At 39.4% G+C, this 22,734-nt stretch overlaps 1 protein-coding gene and 1 pseudogene across 15 annotated transcripts in view; both read right to left on the reverse strand.

Moving 5' to 3' along the window:
- Positions 1-6,553: 6,553 nt before the first annotated feature.
- ROBO2 (roundabout guidance receptor 2) overlaps positions 6,554-22,734 on the reverse strand; it is a 663,916-nt gene continuing 647,735 nt past the window's right edge. For 7 of the 15 annotated variants that reach the window (XM_090059819.1, XM_090059810.1, XM_090059781.1 and 4 more), the window contains 3 exons: positions 20,801-21,061; positions 11,627-11,827; positions 6,554-10,462 (listed from right to left, as the gene is read on the reverse strand). In XM_090059819.1, coding sequence (XP_089915945.1) covers positions 10,461-10,462; positions 11,627-11,827; positions 20,801-21,061 — 464 coding nt within the window. In that variant the 3' untranslated portion in view covers positions 6,554-10,460. The remainder of the gene's footprint in view (positions 10,463-11,626; positions 11,828-20,800; positions 21,062-22,734) is intronic. The other 8 variants (XM_090059886.1, XM_090059876.1, XM_090059829.1 and 5 more) reach the window with 3 other exon arrangements.
- On the reverse strand, positions 16,339-16,517 carry LOC149874322 (U2 spliceosomal RNA; annotated as a pseudogene).

The following is a 22,734-nucleotide window of genomic DNA, read 5'->3' on the forward strand; positions in this document are numbered from 1 at the left end:
TCTAATTTGCCATAGTTCTGCGTGAATTGTTTAAGCACTCAGCCCTAGACTGATATGCACATTCACACCCTTTCATGCTTGGAATACCATGCCATAACCAGCATCTTTTAAACTTTCATAGCAATAAATGACTCTCCCTAACTTTCAAAGCCCTATAAAGCCCTTCTCTGAGGCCCCAGCCTCAGCTTTCAAATCTCATTCTTCACCTGCCACAAACCTTAAACTACATTTGCATAAAGCAAAGGGAAAGTTGAAATACAAATCAAAAACCTTAAAGCAAGAATGGAACTGTATCTACCCAGGACAGGATAAAAAAACAAAACTATTCTTAAACTTAAGTACAAGGTCAGTTTGTTAAAATTCAGTATATTCTGGGCAACCTGGAAAGAGATGACAAGGAGACAAAATTTTAGGAATTTATGTCGACTACAATTTGGATTAAATTGTACTTTTAAAAGAAAATACTGGTGTATAGCTGCTCAAGAATGGATGGGTTTTAGGCAACTGAAGATTAATTATGCTTCCCTAAATTGTATTTCTCTTTATTAAATCTGATATAGCCAGATCTGTTTCCTAATTGTTTTTGTGTCTTTCAGTTTTGCTTTTGTCTTGAACAGCAGCAGGTAATTTCTATGCCATCAACATCTCATTAAGGTCTATCAGAAATAAAAACCCTTGTGCTTTTTTGTTTTTGTATTGTATTGCACACTTTTTGTTCCCTAGGCTTTTGGGTACATTTTATAACATGGCATTTTCTTTGTTTTGGTCCATTTATTTCCTGGCATTTTTCTTCATCAGGTTATAGCTTTATTTGTTTGTTTTCCTCTTGGCACTTAATCTCTATGTAAATTATTGTTGCATGCTTCACCATCACTGCTATTGCTCTTAATTTTCCCTAACGATGTTTCCATTTGAAAACTGCTGGCTGGTCATGTTGGGCAAGTGTAGAAAGCAACTTTGACTTCATTATGAATTGTTCTTTTCTACTGCACTAGGACTTCTACCAGATCACTTGTGTTTGTGATAAACTGTACTGTCCTTGCATAGTTTCTGCCCTGTCTGAATCTTGCTGTTGCTGCTCCTAGGATAACTAAGTAGAAGGAGGAAGAACCTGAAAAACCTTTCTGTTCCTTCAGGTAACAAATCCAATTTTTCCTAATCATTGAAAAAAATAAATCACTAACATGTGACCAGATGGAGAACCTTCCCCAAGAATGGCTTGTTGGTCATATCCAATCCCCCAGATGGCTAACACCTCCATTGCTATAAGCTAGCAGCAAATAGCAAGGTTCAGCTAGCAGGAGAATCAATCACACTCTGGTAAGAAAAACAGGACAATGGGAATCAGTGGGAATTTGGGCCAAATGCAATTTGATGTCCTGGCCGAATGTAATATGTATGTCCTGGATGTAGGAACTCCCTAAGATCATTCTATGGATGTGTAGCATACATAGGTCACTATCAACATATTTATACTTACGTAAAGTTTTATTATTCCTACTCTTCATTCCCTCCCATTCTACTATTATTTTAATACCTCTGATCATTTGAGACATTTTGGCCCATACGAATACTTACCTGTAAGGAGAAACACAGGCTAGTTTGGAATCCTGGGTAGGAAGGACTATGAGGGCAGAGTGATAGAGCAGTACTGATATCTTGGGATAACCATGTATACTGTAGAAGCTGTTTTTTAAATAATCCAAGCCAGAGATCTCTCTTGTGCTGCCCACATACAGTAAAACATACAGAATAAATAAGGGCAATCCTTGTTTCGTTCTTTTATCTATGAAATGACTATGGGTAGAAAAGGAAACCTAAGCTTAGAAGCAAGACCTCTGCAAGGATAGAACAACTTCTATGATGCTTTTTACTGGCCAAGGAAGACAATTAAGTGTAATTGGTTGTAATTAGCATTTTCTCAAGCTGTTCTAGTCTTTACCTACATCTGAGTAGCTCTCAGAATACTGCACAATGGTTTCCTGCTTTTGAAAACAGCACAGACATACCATTTGATCCTTGAACTCCAGAAGACACACTGTTCAGAATAAACGAGGGACAAATCAGAAAAAATAGCAATTGGCTTTTGGAAAATTGCATACACCCCTTTCTGTATTTGACCAATATATTTGAATGAAAGTACATATTTTGTTGTTTAGAACCTCAAAACAGAAATCAATACAAAAATAAATATTTTCTGTAATTCCTTTCTGCTGAGCTAATCTGTTTGGGCATTTATACACGTGCTCTGGGAGTGGGGTGCTTTAATTCAAGTGGCTCTAAGAGCTGTGCTAATTAAAGAGCCCTGAGCATCTCATGTATCAGCATTCCCATTCTTAAAACTGGCAGTAGGGGTGCTTTATCTAAAGCTCATTGAATTAGTGTGTCAGAGCAGCCTCATTGCTCGTGTATAGGCACCCTTTATGGCCAAAAGAAACTTACTAGTTACTGATTTTTGGAAGCTTATTTTCCCCCAACATCAGAAAGAGATACATATCTTCAAAGCTTATAAAAATACCCGAAAATACATAGTAAGATGTGCAGTGCTTTTTCCCCTTCATTCTCTCTCTCATATGCGCACTTTTAATGAAGGCCTTTTCCCACAATTTCACTGGCATGGATTAGAATAGAAACCCAGATCCTAACTGCTAAAACAGCTTGGAACCCTGATGCCTACTGAAATATCTAACCATAGCACAGGGAGTGTCTACACAAGACGCTAAAGACTAATTCTACTGTGAATTAGCATGGCAGGCAAAAACAGTGCTAATGAGCCAATGCGCAGTAAAATCAGTCTACTGCGCACTAGCATCACAAAAAAGCATGCGCTGGAGCTACTGCAGGTATTAACTTAATGCACCATAATTATGGTGCATTAATGAATGTGTAGAGCACCCAAAGTGTCCCAGCTTTCTATACAACGTCTAGAAAGATGTTGGTGTCTTCCAAGGGATCCTCAGAAACCAGCTGGCAAGCTGCCCAATCTAACTAGGAGAAAAACATAACCCGTGATTCCATGAGATATAAGCAACGAAGGCCAAAGTCTTTTGATGCTTAATAGGAATAGTTCTGTTAACTTTATTTGGATTATTTGTGTGCCTAATGTTAAACCAGGCTTAAATGTTTGGGGGACACTTGGGCTGGGTAAGATATTGCAAAAGCCCAAAAAGGAATCACTCAAACCTACATGGGTTTCTGTAAGTGGTGTAGGTTATATTGGGAGTGAACAGAACTGATATATGCCCTTTTTCAGTGGTAGACATGCAGACTGCCTTCACTGGCCAAGGCCAGTAGGTTGGGGGTGCTCAAGCATGCTTCCTACCATGACCTGTGGCCTCACTGGGTTGCTGGAAATTGCCAAGTTCTGCCAAATGCTCCTCTCCCAGCTTCTCCAACAGCAGTCATGCCACTGACATACATCTTCAGCCCAGTCTGCTTCCTGTCACTGCACCTGCTTGAAGGCCCATGGGGATCCTTGGGTGAGCACCCACACACCCACCCAAGGACCCTCATATTCCCTGCAAGCCAGCACAGTGCCAGGAATCTGGGCATGGCTGAGCACCCCTCTCTTCTCCCTCATCAGCATCAGCAACTGTACTGACTTAGTTCTGTGAGAGCCCTGGGGAGGGCAGAGTGCGGCTGGCTGCAAGCTCAACTGACCTATCACCTGGACAAGGGAGAAGAGATTGATGTCATATATCTTGACTTCAAAAAAGCTTTTGATCTGGTATCCCATGATCACCTCTTGGCCAAACTGCCCAGTTGTGGCTTTGGCTCCACCACGATCCGCTGGCTGGGAAATTGGCTTCGTGGTCGGACCCAGAGGGTTGTGATTGATGGCAGTCACTCATCGTGGTGCCCTGTGACCAGTGGGGTCCCTCAAGGCTCTGTCCTGGGACCCATACTGTTCAACATCTTCATTAACAATGAGGACATTGGAGTCAGGAGTGGACTGGCCAAGTTTGCTGATGACACCAAACTTTGGGGCAAAGCATCCACGCCAGAAGATAGGCGGGTGATCCAGGCTGACCTGGACAAGCTCAGCAAATGGGCAGATGAGAACCTCATGGTGTTTAACACCGAAAAATGCAAGGTTCTCCACCTTGGGAGGAAAAACCTGCAGCATCCTTATAGGCTCGGCAGTGCTATGTTGGTTAGCACTACAGAAGAAAAAGGCTTGGGGGTCATCATTGACCACAAGATGAACATGAGCCTCCAATGTGATGCTGCGGCTAGTAAAGCGACCAAAATGCTGGCGTGCATCCATAGATGCTTCTCGAGCAAATCCCGGGACGTCATTCTCCCCTTGTACTCGGCCTTGGTGAGGCCGCAGCTGGAGTACTGCATCCAGTTTTGGGCTCCACAATTCAAAAAGGATGTGGAGAAGCTTGAGAGAGTCCAGAGGAGAGCCACGCGCATGATCAGAGGTCAGGAAAACAGATCTTACGATGACAGGCTGAGAGCCATGGGACTCTTTAGCCTGGAAAAGCGCAGGCTCAGGGGTGATCTGATGGCCACCTATAAGTTTATCAGGGGTGACCACCAGGATCTGGGGGAACATCTGTTCACCAGAGCGCCCCAAGGGATGACGAGGTCGAACGGTCACAAACTCCTGCAAGACCGTTTCAGGCTGGACATAAGGAAGAATTTCTTTACTGTCCGAGCCCCCAAGGTCTGGAACAGTCTGCCAGCGGAGGTGGTTCAAGCACCTACATTGAACAGCTTTAAGAGTAAATTGGATGCTTATCTTGCTGGGATCCTATGACCCCAGCTGACTTCCTGCCCTTTGGGCAGGGGGCTGGACTCGATGATCTCCCGAGGTCCCTTCCAGCCCTAATGTCTATGAAATCTATGAAACTGAGCATGGGACAACTTCCTGTAAGGGAGGGCTAGTGGGGCCCACAAAGACACCTGGGATGTTGTCATATAATGACCTAACTTGATTCACAAGCGGACCTGGTACTGAAGTTCAGAACCAGACTCACCTAGATCAATTCAGTCTGATACTACATCAGTCCAGGTCTATCTTAGACTGGGATCTGCCATTTTTAAACCAGTCTACGTGCGCTTAACTTTTATTTTGTTATAGGTATAGATCAGTTTCTGACCACCTAAACTGGAAAAAGTGTAATGTCTGTACCTGGCCTTGGGGTTAATCTGATCTATTGAAAATAAATTATGGAATAGAAAGGGAAGGCAATGTAGGTTATACATAGATATGTCTTAACAGCTTATCACTCAATTATAGAAAAATAATGACAAGCTATGTCTGATTTTGGTGGGTTATGAAAACAAGCAGATCATATCCCATTTTCAGTCAATTTTAGATTAATGCTTCTAAACCAAAACATGTATAACCTTTACATTTGTTATTCATTGCTTACTATGCTTCATCTAATTTGTATCCACAATCTAAATGAATTGGCCACTTCCCACCTTGTTTTCAAAAATAATTTATTTTTAGCTAAAGTCTTCCAGATACTAGGCACAAACCATGATGTGTGGAAAATAAAAGGGGAAAAACAAACAAACAAATAAACAAAATTCTTCTTCATAGAGAGAGTTCCTATTTTTTTCTTAGCTGGATTTCCAATTAATTTAACTCTAATAAAATCAATAATGCTGATAGTCTAAAATAAACAAAAATGTTTGGTGAAATTTTTATTTAATGGACCAACACCTATTTCACCTTTACATGCCTAAATGCTATACATGAGAACAAATGTAGCCATATAATTGCCTTTATTTTTAGCACTTACCAGTTTTTAGAATCTACTTCCCCCTTCCTAGTTATGCTTTCCCTACACCTCTCTTGTGAACTTACTCAGAATTCTCCACCATGCTGTATGGTAGAACTGCATTTCCCAAGCAAGCTCATAAATCATTTTAATTCCCCAAAATAGTTGAAAAATACACATGAAATGTTTGGAGTAGGGTAGATGTGGGGGTCTTGCAACCCTTATCCTGTGGTTAAGGGCACTTGTGCAGGGAGTGGGAGAGCTGGGTCACAGGCTCCCCTAGGGTGCCTGAATCTGCATCCTCCCACTTCCCAGCAAAGTCCTTTAACCACCAGGTGGGCTAGGCATGGCCCAGAAGGTTATTCAGCCTTCCTCTTGAAGCTGGCCCACTGTAAAGCCAACAAAGGAAGATATAGAGGACCAGATAAAGGAAAATAAGGCAGGGGGAGTTTGGCTTAGTGACATAGAAGGGAGAGGACCTGGGTTTCTGGCCACTGCAGAAGCTATGTTGTGGCCATTGATCCAATTAATATTACATGTGAAGTGTAGAAGAGTCATACTTTATAACTGCAGCAGTTATATGGCCACATCTGGGGAGTAGGTAAAACTTACGTGTAATAAAGGTGAAAGGATTTGGCCCTAATTCTCACCATGTCCTCAAACCCTTTCTCTTCTCAGGATTCTCTCACAAGATTGTCTCAGAACTTCTTTAATATCTGGCAACATAAAGGTCAAAGAGAGTATTATTATTTTAATCTGACTCTCATCTCTCTGTTTAGGCTACTGGATAGTTAAATAAATACACTAAAACAATCCATGCTTCTCTTTTTTATACTTTTTTGTCATCAATTACAAAGGTGTTACAAAACATTTTTCTGTTGTATTTGAGGATATTACCAGAAAACAATGAAAAGAGTCATTGATTAGGAAGTGTTTTGGATCAGGAACCTGGTGCACATGAAGAAAACGCTATTGCTAGATGCCATTTGATGTATATATACATCACTGAAATGGCTGTCCATATAGCAATACACCACTGAAGCATATTTTTCATTTCTACCTTCCCTCCCACACCTCATTGTCAACTCCTTTTTTAAAACAACATATAATATATGCAAAAAACAGAAGAAAGTGACTTAGAGCATGTCTATGTATAATGGGATATTGCACCTGTAGCTGCCCTAGTGCAAAACTCCAGTGCAGATAAGCTACACCAGTGCAAAACAGGACTTCCATAATGTGGCAAATGGCAATTTCAAACCAGGAGTCTACAAGCCTTGTATTATATTGATCTAGCATATCTAAAATGGGGCTCTGGCACCAGTATAGCTAAATCAATGTAGTTTTATTCTTACAACTGTTCTAATTATAGACAAACTTTAGATAAACACAGCGGTGCCCAACCTTTTTGCCCCACAGGCCAGATGGGCAGTGCCTAGCCCAGTTTTGGGATGGGTCTGGCTAGTAGGATATGGGGCAGATATGGTAGGGGCCCAATCCAGCTGTGTGGGAGCGTGGCAGGGAATGACCCAACCCCAATTCAGCTGTGAGGGGGGAGTGGCTGTGGCCTGGCCCTGATCCACATAGCTAGAGGGACAAGGTCTGGCCTGCCCTAATCCAGCTTCATGGGAATTGAGAATTTGGCAGTGGTTGTGTGGTGGCAGTATTGCTACTGCTCCCCACTGCCAAATTTCCCTACTTGTGGGGAGCTCCATGCCCCAGATGCCATGGTTCTGTGGGCTGGATGTGGTCCTCAGGCCTTGGATCAGTCCTGTGATGGCCAACATTTACCACTGGCCAAAGCAGGCACGACAGCATTGACTTCAGTGACTGCTGCTACTAGTTTTGGTGAATTTGTAATAGAGCCAATAACTGCGCTCAAAAATAGCACTAAATTAAATTAACTGTAAGTGGACAATGATATTTATAGCTCAGTCTATGTTATTATTGCCTGATTGTTCCCAGTTTCGGTTTGTTTACAGTTTTTCACATATTGACTCCTTACTCGAGTTCTTTTAACATAGGTTTGAAATGTGAATATGTTTTATTTTTTCCCCAGTAAATATACAATACACACTTCAACAGTACTATTAACCAACTTTTTATGCCAATTAAACTTTGCTGCACTAACAATACCAATGAAACACATTAAGAGGTCATACTTTTTTGTGAAAAAACTGTAGCCAATAAACAAATTTAGAAAAACAATTCTAAGTGCTGCCACAAAATCCCTTTTGTTTAAACACATTATTCACAATAAATGTTTTCCATTTTTAAAAATGAAAGAATACTTCTTTTAAAATAGTAAATTAAACTGCATTTTAAAAAATATGTATTGTGGTTCATTGGAAGTACACTGTATAGAAAAGAAAAAAAAGAGACATCACCTGTAAGAAAATGGAGACACTTTGCCATACACACCGACTCCTTCTTATGAAATATTGTAAGCAACTTATTAATGAACAAAAACATAGAGAAGCAGATGGACAAGTTAGTGAATATCATGGTACTGCACAGCTTTAATACTGACACACATTTACTTTTCAGTGGAAGAGATAAAACACATACCTGAAAGTAATTGGAATGGCTTTTATAAACTTCTAATGGTACCAATATTTAAATAGTATTTAGTAAGTAAGGTGTTCCACCAAAGCTCAGCACAGCGGTCAAATAAATAATCCAAATAAATAATCTTTTTGTGATATAAAAACATCAAAAATCTTATACTTTTTTTACCTGTTAAATACGTTCATTTTAAACAATGATTTTAACTATATCCATTAAACCAGCAGGAAAGTTACCAAGTTTTTTTGGTTAAATATATAAATGAATTCATACTCTTGCTTTGATTTCTTTTGGCTTGTAACCTGCTAAGTAACAATGTTGGCCTTAAGTAATTTTTTTTTTATATTTGCTAGTGCTGAGTTAAAAACGATAACTGCAGTGTTTTATCTTATCATGGAGTAATTTAATGGAATGAAAAGCAACACATAAATTTAGCAGTATAATTTACTTGTCCTAGGATTTTTCCATCACTAAAAGTGTACTTAATACTGGTGAGCTCAAGGCAATATAAACAACAACATAGACTGGTTATACTTAAAAAGTGTATAAATGCAAACTTGTATTCATGATCAAATAGCTAACAGAAAAAAGCTGTAGAAAGAAATATTTAAATTAAGTATTGAATGAATGTGCTCTACATGTACATGTTTCTAATAGTTGACGTCCTAGTCACTGAGATTTCAGGGGTTTATGAATTTTAAACTAAATCATGGAAACTAATGATGAGACAGGATGCTGTTATTAATGTCCACTTACAGAGTCTGGTTTATTCAAAAAGCGTATAAACATGCGTTATTTTCTCATTAATTTAAATCCAAGCATTAGAAATAGGTCCAAGATTTTCTTTGTTTGGATCCAATTTTTGAGAATTTATCAAACTGCAAGAAACATATTTACTACAAACTGCTGCTTTCTTTTCAAATGCTAATACTTTTTTACTATTGATTCAGTGGATTTCACTTCAGTTATTGAGGACTTCAGTTACTGAAACACAAAGACTTGTTGAGACTGCATAAAAACAATTAATGTCGTGAATTTCAGTGGTGCAGCTCTATCCTCTGTACTATACATGTATTGGAAAGATGAAATAAGCTATTTTGACATATTTCTTTTTTGGAAGCAGCCTGAATATATCTCAGTAATAAATTGCATCTTTAACTACTTGCTTGATATTCCTAGAGTTCATATTGTTGTTTTTTTTCTGGGAGATCTTGGCATTATTGGGTTGGAGAGATTAATTATGGTAATCCTTTTTCAAACTGCAATATAAAAACGCTTTAGTGAAACACCTTAATTCCTTGAATTTGTTGCAAGGGTCCCCCTCTCTTATTCAGTTGCATTTGGTGGGTAAAAACTGATATTAAGAGTTGAGAACCTTCTAATTCTATTCAGAGGTCCATCTCATGCTATACTCTTTTCTTCATATTCACTTTTGAAACTCGTATTTCCATCCTTTGACCCCTTTGTAAATAGTAAAAGCAACCATGTTGCTTTTTATTACACAATTTAATTCTGTCCCTGATGTCTTCACTAACATCAATTTTGCCTGTCATCTTCCTATTTCTACACCCCAATGGAAAACCATCTAACATACTCCATTACATCCAATGTTATCCAACAAAGTTCACAGCACATAAACGCTCTTCACACATTCAGTCTTTTTTTCTTCTTCATGTCACGAGGAGTAGAGTTTTGTGCTTATCACCAAATAAAATTGCAGTGCAAACTTTAAACATAAAAGTTACACAATTAAAAGTTAATATATGGCACCACAGCCTATTAATTCACATATAGTACAACAGACCAATTAAAACAGACAATAATATGAACATAGCTAAAAAGGTGAGCTTGCATAGCAATGCAACAAAAGAAATTATATACAGAGGGAAATCCTTTTCATCCTTCAGGGTGATTTTTTTCTTTCTTTTTTATATACTCCTGACAAGAAATAGTTTAAGGTGGATGGTGTATTAAAGAGAAGAACACAAGTAAAGTATCTGTGGGATATGTGTGGCTGTGTGTCTTTACATTGCATTTACAGTTCTTTTAATAGTACATAAATAAAGAAAATGTTCATTGCACTGTTTAGTGTCATCACTTCCATGAGTTCAGACCTGATGGTCCATCAGAGCAGCTTGGGATGTCTCTTCTTAACTACTCTATAGAAAGAGACAGAGAGAAAAAAGGTTGCAATATGTAAGAGGAAGTTAAATGTAAAATTACTGCAGCACACACAATAAACATGCCTAGTTATTTTGTTCAACTTTTTTTGGATAAGAAGTGTTTGACATTTAGCACTTATCAGTTGTCATCTTCGCGGTATAACATTTCACTGCATGTAGTGGGGAGAGGTGAGTGTGTGAGAGAGAGGCAGAGAACTATTATGTCTTTCTCACCATACAGTGTGGTAACTTGGTTAATATTAGCAGCATCTACACGAGATGTTTTCCGCATTCCCTAATTAGCCCAGCAGTAAAGTGTCTCCATCTACATGTGCAGAGATATTAGGCAGGAGTAAATTAATTAACCCTGCTGTAGCTTAGTAGTACTGTGTCTGAGACAAGTACTATCTTACGGTGGAGTTTTTTATGCAGTCACAATGTGTAAATGCTGACAGGGCTGGCTGGAACATGAGAGTACAACCATGTGGGGGTTGTCCGCCAGCTAGCCCCACACTATAGTACCATCATGCCCCAGTCAGCCACTATACACCACAATGAGCCAGGCAGAGCAACCCCAAGTTGGCGGGCTAACTCCTGGGGCTCCCTTCCAGCCAGGGCTTCACCACCCTGGCTCAGTGCTTCAGTCTCAGGGGCACATGTAAATGCTGTGCCCAGGAGCAATAAACTCTGGCATGAACCATGTACTTCCATGTGCAGATACATCCACTAAAAATCTGTTTTGCCTCTTAGAGTGATATGCAAGTGCTGTCACTGTACAAGATAAGGGGTTGTTAGTACTTGGCTAACAAAAGGCCTGTTCTAACGCTCAGTGGATTCAGTTTCCATTTACACTATCATTGCAGACTTACAGATATATTAAATAAATGGCCCTAGCATACATCACAGCATTGCATCTATTAAAATCACTTTGTAGGGCTTAGTCTCACCCAAGTCTACTGCCAAAGAGAGACAAATTTAAACCACTTGGCCTCATCATAGGAAAGAGACATTTCAGAAGTGACAGCAATCTGGGTCAGAATCATATCTGACTGTCAGAATGAGCCTCCTCCTCTCTAGAGTTCAATCCTGTATCACTGAAACTATTAATGAGGTTTTTGTGTCTCTTTTGACAGTCTGAATTGTAACTACAAAGGCACTTACATAATTCACCAGTAAACTGTCCTTGACTGTTTGATCCCACATAGCCTACATCTAGAAGGTCACTGGCATTGCGTTGGTGACCTCCTCGCAAGACTTCACCTTTTCTAGGTCCAGTTGATCCTTTAGAAGATGCAGTTCCTGAAGAACTGTGACCACCTGGGGATGGGAAGCTGGGCTTACTATATGGCACCAGTGCCTCCTCTAGAAGAAAAGAAAACAGAAACAAAGTGAAAATATAACTTTTCTATGAAGTACATCATCCAGATGAGAACACAAAGCCATTAAAGATTGCATGTAAAAGGAGATTTGTTTTCTTTTCTTCTGCTGTATGATATGGCAGCAGTACCTAAAATACCTTCATGTTCATTTTTTGCTGCTTCCACAACAATGAAAACAGCATGAATTTAATCTTGTTTTCATGTACACTCATAAATTTGTTTGTATTAATTATAAACATCTAGATTCATTATGAAAAAAGAGATGATGAATCATAGATTGCTTAATAAAAATAGACATGCACATGCAATACAATTTCCAGAATAATGCAGCTATGATTAGATTTTTGCTTTAAGCTTGGAGAAACGTGCTTTTTCCCCCTTTTCTTTGGTTTAAATTATGGTTACATTACCTCAATCAATTTAGATAAAGAACTACAGTATCAGCTAATTTAATTAGCTTCTTTCAGTTCAGTAATTTCCAAGGATGTAAAAGTATATTGGCGATTATTTTACTGGTTGTAAATTCCAGTGGAAAACTGTATTGTACAAGTAATTTTAATGTTTGGAATATTTGGGATGTATACATTTTTTTCTTTTTCTTCTTGGTGCTCTACACTGGACACAGGTTTAGTTTTCTGTCTATACCTCCTTTCAAGAAAACCTTTGACATGAGGCTGCTAAAGGGAGGAGGACCATACCTAGAAGCAGTGTCCTCCAGCACACTGCTGTTTTTCATCAGAAACTGAAAGCAAAAGAACGGAGTCCACATGGGACTTTAGGTGGGCTAATTAACACTTATGAATGACAGCCTGACTGTAGCACTTCATATTAGGACACAGCCTAGACAGAGTAGCTTGATTTTGGACACTATGTTTAGGACATCACTGCAATGGATAGTAAGTTTACTATGAATACACAAGCAAGGACTAACACCTGGTGCTAACAGGTTCCCACAATATCTAGCAAAACAAGGCCTCAGATATGATTGGGGTTTGGGTACTGCTATAACTATAACAATGGAAGCAACAAAGAGTAGGATTGGTCTGGCACATAAACTATAGAAGCAAGCCATTTATTCTGTAGAACCGGTTTGTTTTCTTGTACACACGGTGCTCAAGCCATCTTCAGGAAGGAACCTTGTCAGTTTGTAAAACCTAGGTTCAGCAAAGAACTTAAGTATAAAGCTAACGTTAAGCATGAGAGTAATCCTCATTGAAGTAAATGGGACTACTCACATGCTTATTTGTACTTGCTGAAGTACTTTACTGGATCAGAATCTAAGTTGGGTTTCTCCTTCTCTTCTTCCCATTACTAAACGATGTTACTGAGTGAGACATGACTCCTTCAATACAGGGTAAAGAAAGATGGGGATATTTGGAAAAGGGAAAGGAAGATGAGAGGAATCTTAAAACTCACAGAGTAGGACACTAGCTCTTCAGGGAATAAGGACTGATATAAATTTTGTGTACTATGACTGTACTGTCCTTGGTAAAATGTAAGCAAACTCTTAAAAGATATAAGAAAATAGCATCTGTCAAAGACCTTCACATTTTATTAAAAGTTTTTAACCAGCAAGCTCTAACAAGAAACCCAGATGGCAACCCTCTGACTAAAGACTGCCTGAAATATGGTACAATGTGCAAAGAAAACAATAAAAGCAAATAATGTAAATCAGTTTAGCAGAGAGCTGGCTGCATGTTTTGGGAATGAAAAGTTGCTAGTTGCACAGAAGAGTTTGAGTGTGAAATATATTGAAAACTTATTTTTTTGGGGGGAGGGTTTCTATTTTTTCTAAGGGTAAGGGTATAATGGGTATAGTGAAATATTTAAAAAGATCCTATTATAAATCATATCTCTGTTAATAATTTAACTGAATGTATGCTGGTGTGAGACATGTATGTAATACATAAATTAAATCATTACATTAAATCACAGATGTAACAAAGGCTTCTAATATTCTGTCTAAATCCCCTAGTCAGTTCTGAAGTTCTTCAACTATGCTTATTGAGTGTCATTTTTTTCCCAGCACTGTGATCCTCAAGAGGTCCACTGACTATGTTTTTCCCTTTGCAGGACTGAGCTTTCATTTGCTACATTTCTTGCACTTATACAACAGGAAAAGCCTTTATATAGTCCACTTCAGTTGAGCAACTAATGACTTCATGATTATCAAACCTGGTGTTACATTGTGCTGATCAATGAGGTAACTCAACATACAACATTTAGGGTTGAAGCTGCTAGTTGGAACACCTTAGAGGTGAACAAAAGTAATCAGCAAAGACACTTTCTAGAATTAGGCTATGGGTGCTCATTTAAAAACTACAAGGACTTGAGGAGCAAGAGTGCACAACTAAAACCTTCCGGTTACATGTCATGGGCTGAGGAGGGAGAGAAGAACTGAGGCAGTAAACAGAAGACTGCAGCATTGGTGCCACTGTGAAGGCTTCAGCTTCTATGACCACAGCCTGCTCTTCGAGAGAGAGGCAGTGGTCTGTCGGGAAGAGATGCCCTCCACCTTACTCCACTGGGGAAAAAGCTCTTCTCAGCCAGAACGGCTGACCTGCTCAACCAGGCTTTAAACTAAGCTTGCCAGGAAATGGGCAGATAACCACCAGAGCAAGCTCACCAAGCATCAGCGGCAAAATCAGCAGGTTAGGATGCTCAAGGGAACCCACTCCTACTCTAGTCCAGGAACAGAGCTTTTCCATGAGTACAAGGAAGCCTAGGGCCTCCAACGACATACTAGCCTGTACACTAATGCTAGGAGTTTGGGGAATAAACAGGAGGAACTGCTAAACAAAAATGACTATGATCTCATAGGGATAACAGAGACCTGGCGGGACTCCTCTTATGACCAAACTATGGGTATAAATGGTTATACCCTGTACAGGAGAGATTGTGCTGAAAAAAAGGGCAGTGGTGTAGCTCTCTATGTAAAGGAGAACTACATGTCCCTACAGGCTGAGATTGGCATGCAAGGAGGATGGCTGGAGACCCTTTGGGTTAGAATATGAGGGGAATGTAGTGAAGGGGATACAATGGTAGGAATCTACTACAGACTTCTAACTCAGGAACAAGAGCTTGGTCAAGAATTTGTCAGGGACTGGCCAAAGCTGCACACTCTCAGTGCATGGTTGCCATGGAAGACTTCAACTACCCGGACATATCATGGGAAGAGCACTCGGCCAAATCCAATCAGTCTCAAAGCTTCCCTATATGCATGGATGAGCTCTACCTGTCTCAAGAAGTTTATGGGCCAACAAGAGGTAAGCCACTGCTGGACCTGGTGCTGGCCAAAGAGCATGCTCTTCTCAGTGACCTAAGAATCAGAAAGAACTTGGGTGACAGTGACCATGAGTTGACCACTTTCACTATCCATCACAAAGCTGGCAAGTCAGCCAGCAATGCAGCAGTCCTTGACTTTAGGAAAGCTGTTTTCATAAGTTCAGGAGGCTTGTTGTTAAGGCCTTGAGAGGCCAATCTGCTTAATGATTACTTTGCGTCGGTTTTTCACCAGCCCAAAGGGACCACCTTGCCTTACATGATGCGGGACGACCAAGGTGAGAGCCAATGTGGTGCCCATCTTCAAGGAAGGGAGGAAAGAACACCCAGGAAACTACAAGACAATCAGTTTGACCTCAATCCCTGGGAAGATTTTGGAAAAAGTTATCAAAGAAACCATTCTTGACAGGCTAACAGAAGGCAACATTCTGAGGGATAGACAAAACAGGTTTGTTGCGGGTAGGTCTTACCTGACCAACCTCATTTCCTTCTATGACCAGGAGACGTTTCACTTGGATAAAAGAGAAGAGGTTGATATAATATATTTGGATTTTTAAAAAAGCCTTTGACCTTGTGTCCCATGATGTCCTCATGGAAAAATTGGGCAACTGCAGCCTTGACTACTCCACAGTCTGATGGCTGGGGAACTGGCTTCGAGGTCAGACCCAGAGAGTGGTAGTTGATGGAATGAAATCCACATGGCACTCTGTGACTAGCAGTGTCCCTCAAGGCTCTGTTTTCAGTCCTGTACTCTTTAATGTCTTCATAAACAACCTGGACACTGGTGTCAGAAGCAGATTGGCTAAGTTTGCTGACAACACCAAACTTTGGGGAAGAGGGTCCACACTTGAAGACAGGCTGGTGATCCAGGCCAACCTTGAAAAGGCTGACAAAGTGGGCAGATGAAAACCTGATGGCATTCAATATGGAGGGTGATCCACTTTGGGTAAAAAAAAGGGTCCATCATATTTATAGGCTCAGCAATGCTACACTCACTAGTACCATGATCAAAAGAGACTTGGGGGTCATGATTGACCACAAGATGAACATGAACCATCAATGTGATACTACTGCAGGCAAAGTGTACAAACCTCTGGCTTGCATCTACTGATGCATCTCAAGCAAGACCCAGGATGTCATCCTCCACCTGTACTCAGCCTTGGTGAGGCTGCAGCTGAAGTACTTTTTTTTTTTTTTGGGGGGGGGGGTTGTGTTTATTGCACCACTCCTGGAAGCACTGTAATACCAGGCTGATGCATGGAGAGGATGGAGCAAGCTCCAGTTCCACCTCCCAACACCAAAAATCCATTCAACACAGACCTCCTATGGAGGACATAGGTAAGAACAGGAACTACACATGATCTTAGCCTAAAAAAGGCCAAGAGTACTGCATCAAATTCTGGGCTCCACAATTTAGGAAGGATGTGGAGAAGACTGCAAGAGTTAAGAGGAGAGCCACATGCATGATCATGCCTTATGAAGAGAGGCTGCCAGCTATGGGACTCTTCTGGAGAAGCACAGGCTCAGGGGTGACTTGGTGGCAGCCTATAAGCACATAAGGGGTGTGTATCAGGATCTGGGGAAACACATGTTCACCAGAGCACCCCAAGGGATGACAAGATTCAATGATCACAAACTCTTGCAAGATCAGTTTAGGCTGGACATAAGGAAATACTTCTTTACTGTCTGAGCCCACAAAGCCTGGAACAGACTCCTCCCAGAAATGATGCAAGCACCTACTCTGGACACTTTTAAGAAACATTTGGATGCTTATCTTGCTGGGATCCTTTGACCCTAGCTGACTTCCTGCCCCTTGGGCAGGGGGCTAGATCCAATGATCTTACAAAGTCCCTTTCAGCCCTAATGCCTATGAATCTATGAGTTCATACTCTTGGGGGGGAGGGGGGGACTAGATCATTGGTTGGGTCCTACAACAGTTGAGGTTACTATAGCAGCTAGTCAAGGACTAAAAGATTCATTGGCTTATGTGAATGTAATTTACTGAAAAAATAATATGACAAATAATCAAAATTGTTCACGCTATAAGTCATTCAATATTATGGAGAGTAACATAAAATAATGCATCCTTCAGAAAGTACTCAGCCACAATTGCTGTTTTATATGTACAGTAGCCAAATTGTGTTAATTTTTTTACTAAAGTGTGCACAGTCTTTGTTCTGAAAGCTGTGATTGATCAAACACGTTTGCATATGCACAACTTGGAGCACTCTCACAGTTTTCTTTCGTAAGCCAAATCAATGGAACTATTTAGGAGAGTAAAATTATTGACATGTGTAAGTGCTTGGATAACTGGGATCTAAAATGTAGATACAAGGCACTGACTAAAAACAACACACTAGAGAATAAAAAGGAAACGAGGACTTAAAGAATTACGAGGGTACTAGGATTCTTGATCCTTTCTACTATGAATATATTATTCCATATAAAATTTCTATTGTAATAGAATGGAATCCATTGACCCCTTTAACCTTCAATCTAAAAATGCTTTCAAAATATTAACACTTAGTATCAGTGAACATGTTTAGAATGATGTCAATTAAATTGAGCAATTGTTCTTTTCAGAAAGAAGCCAATTAAAATGACTTCTTTGGAAATATTTTAGAAATGCAACTGCTATCTGATGACCCAGTAAACTTGATCATGAGTAAAAGAAACAGTTCAGGATAGATTTTAAAGGGGGAAAAAGGTAAAGATGTCCATTCATAATTATTACTATTAAAATCATGCATAAGTATTCCGTATTAAAATTAGCAGAGGAAGAATATGGAGATGAAAAGCTGAAAAGCAAGAAGTTGGAGTGGAGAAGAAATATATACATAGTGGGTGCATCTATACATATACTTTACTGTGGAGCAGACTAATTAGCTCCACAGTAAAGCACTGCTGTCTACACATGTGCTGGTATTAGGGAAACAGTAAACGAATTAACTCCACCATAGAATAGTAATGCTGGGGACAGTACTATCTTATGGAGGAGTAATTACCTGCAGTGAAATTTACATGAAGCCACTGACTATGGGTGTAAATTGCACCTGGTCAGCCCAGCCAGTGAGGGGCCAGACTCCTACCTGCTGCCTAGCCACACAGCTCTGCAGGTTCTGCACCCTCATGCCCCAACCAGCCCCTCCACCACCTGATATCACCACCCAAACCATAGGGCTAAGCCCTGTGCCCCCTGCAAGCCCAGGCCTGCTGTGCCCCAGCTCAAATTGTTGCTGTCCCGGGCGTATGTGTAGACATTGCACCCAGGAGCAGTTTACTCTGGCTCCAACTGCTCTGGAGTTTATTGATTTGCATTAATTACTCATGTAGATGCACCCAGTAGGCACTTGCATACCACTATAATCCACTGCAGAGAGGTTTTGAGGTCAGTTCACTATATCCTTCCCACCAAAGAGAAGAACAGTAACACCTCCTAAACTATATAACAAGGGAAACCTTGAACTTCTTACATGCCTTGGACCTCCTCAGTTTCAAAGGGCAAACAGTTGTTTTCAAAGGACAAGCAGATATTGGGACAAGTCATGCCTGTGTTTGCTCTGGAACTGAAATAACCTGGATTGGTGTATACACACCTTGCACCTTGTGCAAATCAGAGTTTAGCATGAAGCTGACTGGGCTGGTTTGTTTGTTTGGGTTTTTTTTGATTCAACGACGGACTCTCAGTTTTTTGATTCAACGACAGACTCTCAGTTTTAAAGGACAAGCAATGCATAATCATTCCATCCCTCAGAAAGAGACCTGCACCATTGGTCACTTTGGGCAGCAGAAGATGAGGGAGGAATTTGGATCAGACTTCCGGGCTGCAATGAGAATTCTATTGCTGCAGTGTTCCTATGGTACTGATTAGTTGCTATCCTCTTCTGTCCCTCTGGTTTCAACTACTAAGAGACGAAACCCTAAGGTCCATAGCAATTATAACTTTGAACACAGGAGTTAAACATAAATATATTTTGTTGTATATGTTGAAGAAATTGAAGTATCTCTTTTGTTACTCTTAAGGTCATTATTGGACTATGCATTGTAACTTTAATATATTGTTATTGTTTGAAGCCAATATATGTATGATGAAGGAAGCAGGATATTCATTTAAGTTACCTTTCACTTGAAGGGAAGGTACTTCCCTTCACATGATGGTACTAATGAAGGAATCACAGGAGCAATATTATGTTCTGAAATAAGTTAACAGTATTTACTGTATCAACTGTAAGTAGACATTAAGATAATTTTTCTTTTGTCAAGAATTCAGCAGAACAATTTTTTCTTCCTGAGGCTGAGATAAAAGGGAATATATATAGGCTTGGAATGGCTGTTGCATTTGTCCCAGGACAAGCCGTGCCTTTGTTTGTCCCACAACAGAAATATCCTGGATTGGTGTGTACATACATTGTCCTTCTAATCAGAGTTTAGCAAACAGCTGACTGCACTGTTATTTTTCTGTCATTGATTCAATGTTGCAATCCTAGAATTACTGTTCAGATGCACTTTGGGATGTCCCAGCATAAACTGTCAGGACTTCTTATACCATGAACCTTTCAAAGATATATCCTGGAAAAAAGCCTGTGGACTTCTGGACAACTGTACTTTGTCCTGGGATAAAATGATTTATTTTGGGACACGTGACATCTGTTTATAGCCACTGGTACCATATTCATAAATCTATTATCCAGGAACAGGTGCCTCCTGTACCTCATTGTTTTAACAGACATTAGGTAAGTGTGTAAAATATCTAAGAGAATCACTGCTTGAATAATTATTATTATTTGTGCAAGTTTATTGCATGCACAAATATACAACATAACCCTAGAAAAGCATGGTGTATGCTTTGACTGTTTTCAGTTCCTCATTTAATTGTCTCCTTGTTTGTTTTATTTAACCAGCAGTGAGCTAAGTATGAGAAGTGGGTTAAAGAAAATAGTTAACGTATATGAAATGGTTGACAGAGGAAATTGTGAATGTTGTTCAACTATATCTGCAGTCCAATCTTACTTCCTTTACACATTTAAACAAGCCTGAAATAAATGTAAAAACCAAGATTAGTACTTAAAAAAGGTAAGTTGCTGATTAAAACTGGAAGACTGAAGTGCTGCCATGCTAAGCTTAACTGATGAAGATTGCTTTGTCATACCTTCAGATAAAGAGAAAATGATACTACAAATATAGCTGGAAAGACTGATGGAATGTCTGAAGTTAAGAAGGGGCAGCCTACTGCAGGCATACAAAACCAGCTAGCTTCAGTTTAGGTGCTGGTTGAAAACACTGGGAAATATGACCCTCCAAGTACAATTAAATATATCGTATCAGGAAATACTTGGAAATCTTTTCCTCTTTTCTTGCCAGCCAAGAACAGCGTTCTGCTTCTATTTTCCTTCTGCAACATTTGGCAACAGTATTAATTCCCAAAGCCATGTAAAGAATGCACTGATTTATGCTTTAATGCAATCTCAACGTTGCAGGAGGGAACGCAGAACCTTGAACTTGGATCAAAGTAGATTAGCAGGCTTTCATTCCACTTGTGGATGTTTCATTCTTCTACTATGAGCCTTGAAAATGCTAAAGTCTCTGGTTTATCTCACATTCTTGTGAGTTATAAATGCTCAGTGGAAATGTTTCAAAAAGCTGTCTCTGTTTTTGATTGGTGCAGCACACACACCTGATCCAAACGCTTGTTTGTGTTGGGCTTTCCTTAAATCTTCTTGACGTTCTGTGGAGCTTATCCATTCCTGGGTTTGTCGCTGCCATTCTAATGATGTTCTAGCTTGACGATCCAATGAGCTCTTTGCTTCATCTATGTTGGATGTATGCTGCCTCTCAAGAGAACTTCCTTTTCTCTCTGCCGAACCTCCACGTTGGCCAGGGCCTATCTGCTGCCTTAAACCCTGACCAGGGGGCGGGTCTGGTGGTGGTGGAAGATCTAAAAAACGTGAATAAGATTTAGAACAAACTAATATTTAACTGAAATGAAAGATCTGTTTGAAGTTGCAGGAAAAAAAAATCTCCCTTAAAAATTGTATGGGTCCCTTGGGAAGCTTTTTTTTTTTTTACTTTTTAAAGAAAATGCATATGCATATTAGTCTGAAGGATGTTTTTATTTGTCAGGGTATCCTCATTTCAATTGAGTTGGGACCTGCTTCCTCACTCCAAGCATTTACTTTCATTTTTGGCATTTGGAGTTTGAATAAATTCAAAATTTGCAAGTACAACTTTCTCAAAGTTGATCTAATTTCTAATTTTGAAAAATATCAAATTAATTTAAATGTGTTTACCATTAAAACAATAACAATACCCATGTCAAAATACATATTTTAAATGAATCCAGCTAATGATGGCAAATATTTTTGCATGATAGTTTCAAAATTCAATGAAAATTTGTAATTGTTAAAATTTTTGAATAACTGTATATTTCAAGTCCTTATAAAATAGCCAACTGATTACTGAAATAGCCAATTTTGTGACATAAACATCAGATTTATATCCAAGCCACTAAGGTACTACTATTTAAAACAAGGTTTCAAATTAGGCTTTCAATGAAAAAGTGTGGTTTTTTTACTATACAGAAAGCTAGGACAGTGACAAAGCCTGGCGATGTGGACAATATGATTAAAAATTAAAATAGCCTAATAATAGATTAGGGTTTCTATTTAATCCAAGATCATTTTGAGAATGATAAAAAGAAAATGGAAGCGCCACAGACATTCACCTAAGAAGTTTTTCCATGCTGCTTACCTGTAGTGCATATACATCAACCTGTAGTTTATAAGTATGTACTATATTATGGTCAATTTTATGGCTATTTTTTTAGCATGCTGGGATAGGTCCTTAGCTGTAAGTCAGTATCTCTGTTGACTTAACACCTGGTGAGGCTCTATCCCTTTGTTTTTTATCCTTGGTACATTACAGCAATGTAAAGACTTCTCATGAAACTTGAAAAGTTGTGACAAATAGTACAGATGTGTCATGATGTCTTGGGTTGTAACTACAATGAGACCAAAAACGAGGAAGAGTTGCATCTTCTAGTGCCACTGTACTTTTGCTTTTGAATGGGGTGCTAAATATTCCACTTTGGAATATCTATTTTCTACCTAGCATGAGTTTATAATCTGTCAGCAGGTTTGGTATGCACTTTATGCTCAGTACCAATTTATTTGAGACTTTTTTAGTTATGAATATAGCTGTGACCTTTCATGCCAATGAATGTGTTTGAGTTATGGTAGGTAGAAGAGGGAGGGTATGAGAGTCTGCCAATGTTGAAATTGTTTTATGATGTTGGCTTCAAAAATGTTTTTTCTTATAATTGATGTTATTGCAATCATAGCTGGTTAGCTTACAGAACCACAAATTGGCATTTGCTTGTGCAATTGGAAGTCAGATTACTAAACTTGTAATGTATAGCCTCTGTTTGGACATCCATTGAATCCAGCAAAAGCAGCCATTATATAATGTTGGATAACGACATTCTACAAATTAGGACTATTACAGTTTAAAATGAACAAGTGTGAAAAAAATAATATGGCGGAACCTAAATGAGTGGCAGACAGTAGAACAGAAATAAAAACACCAAACATTAAATTTAAACACTATTTCAGT

This window comes from Crocodylus siamensis, chromosome 1 (genome assembly GCF_052110815.1).
Source record: "Crocodylus siamensis isolate JL-2025a chromosome 1, ASM5211081v1, whole genome shotgun sequence".
Lineage (NCBI taxonomy): Eukaryota > Metazoa > Chordata > Crocodylia > Crocodylidae > Crocodylus > Crocodylus siamensis.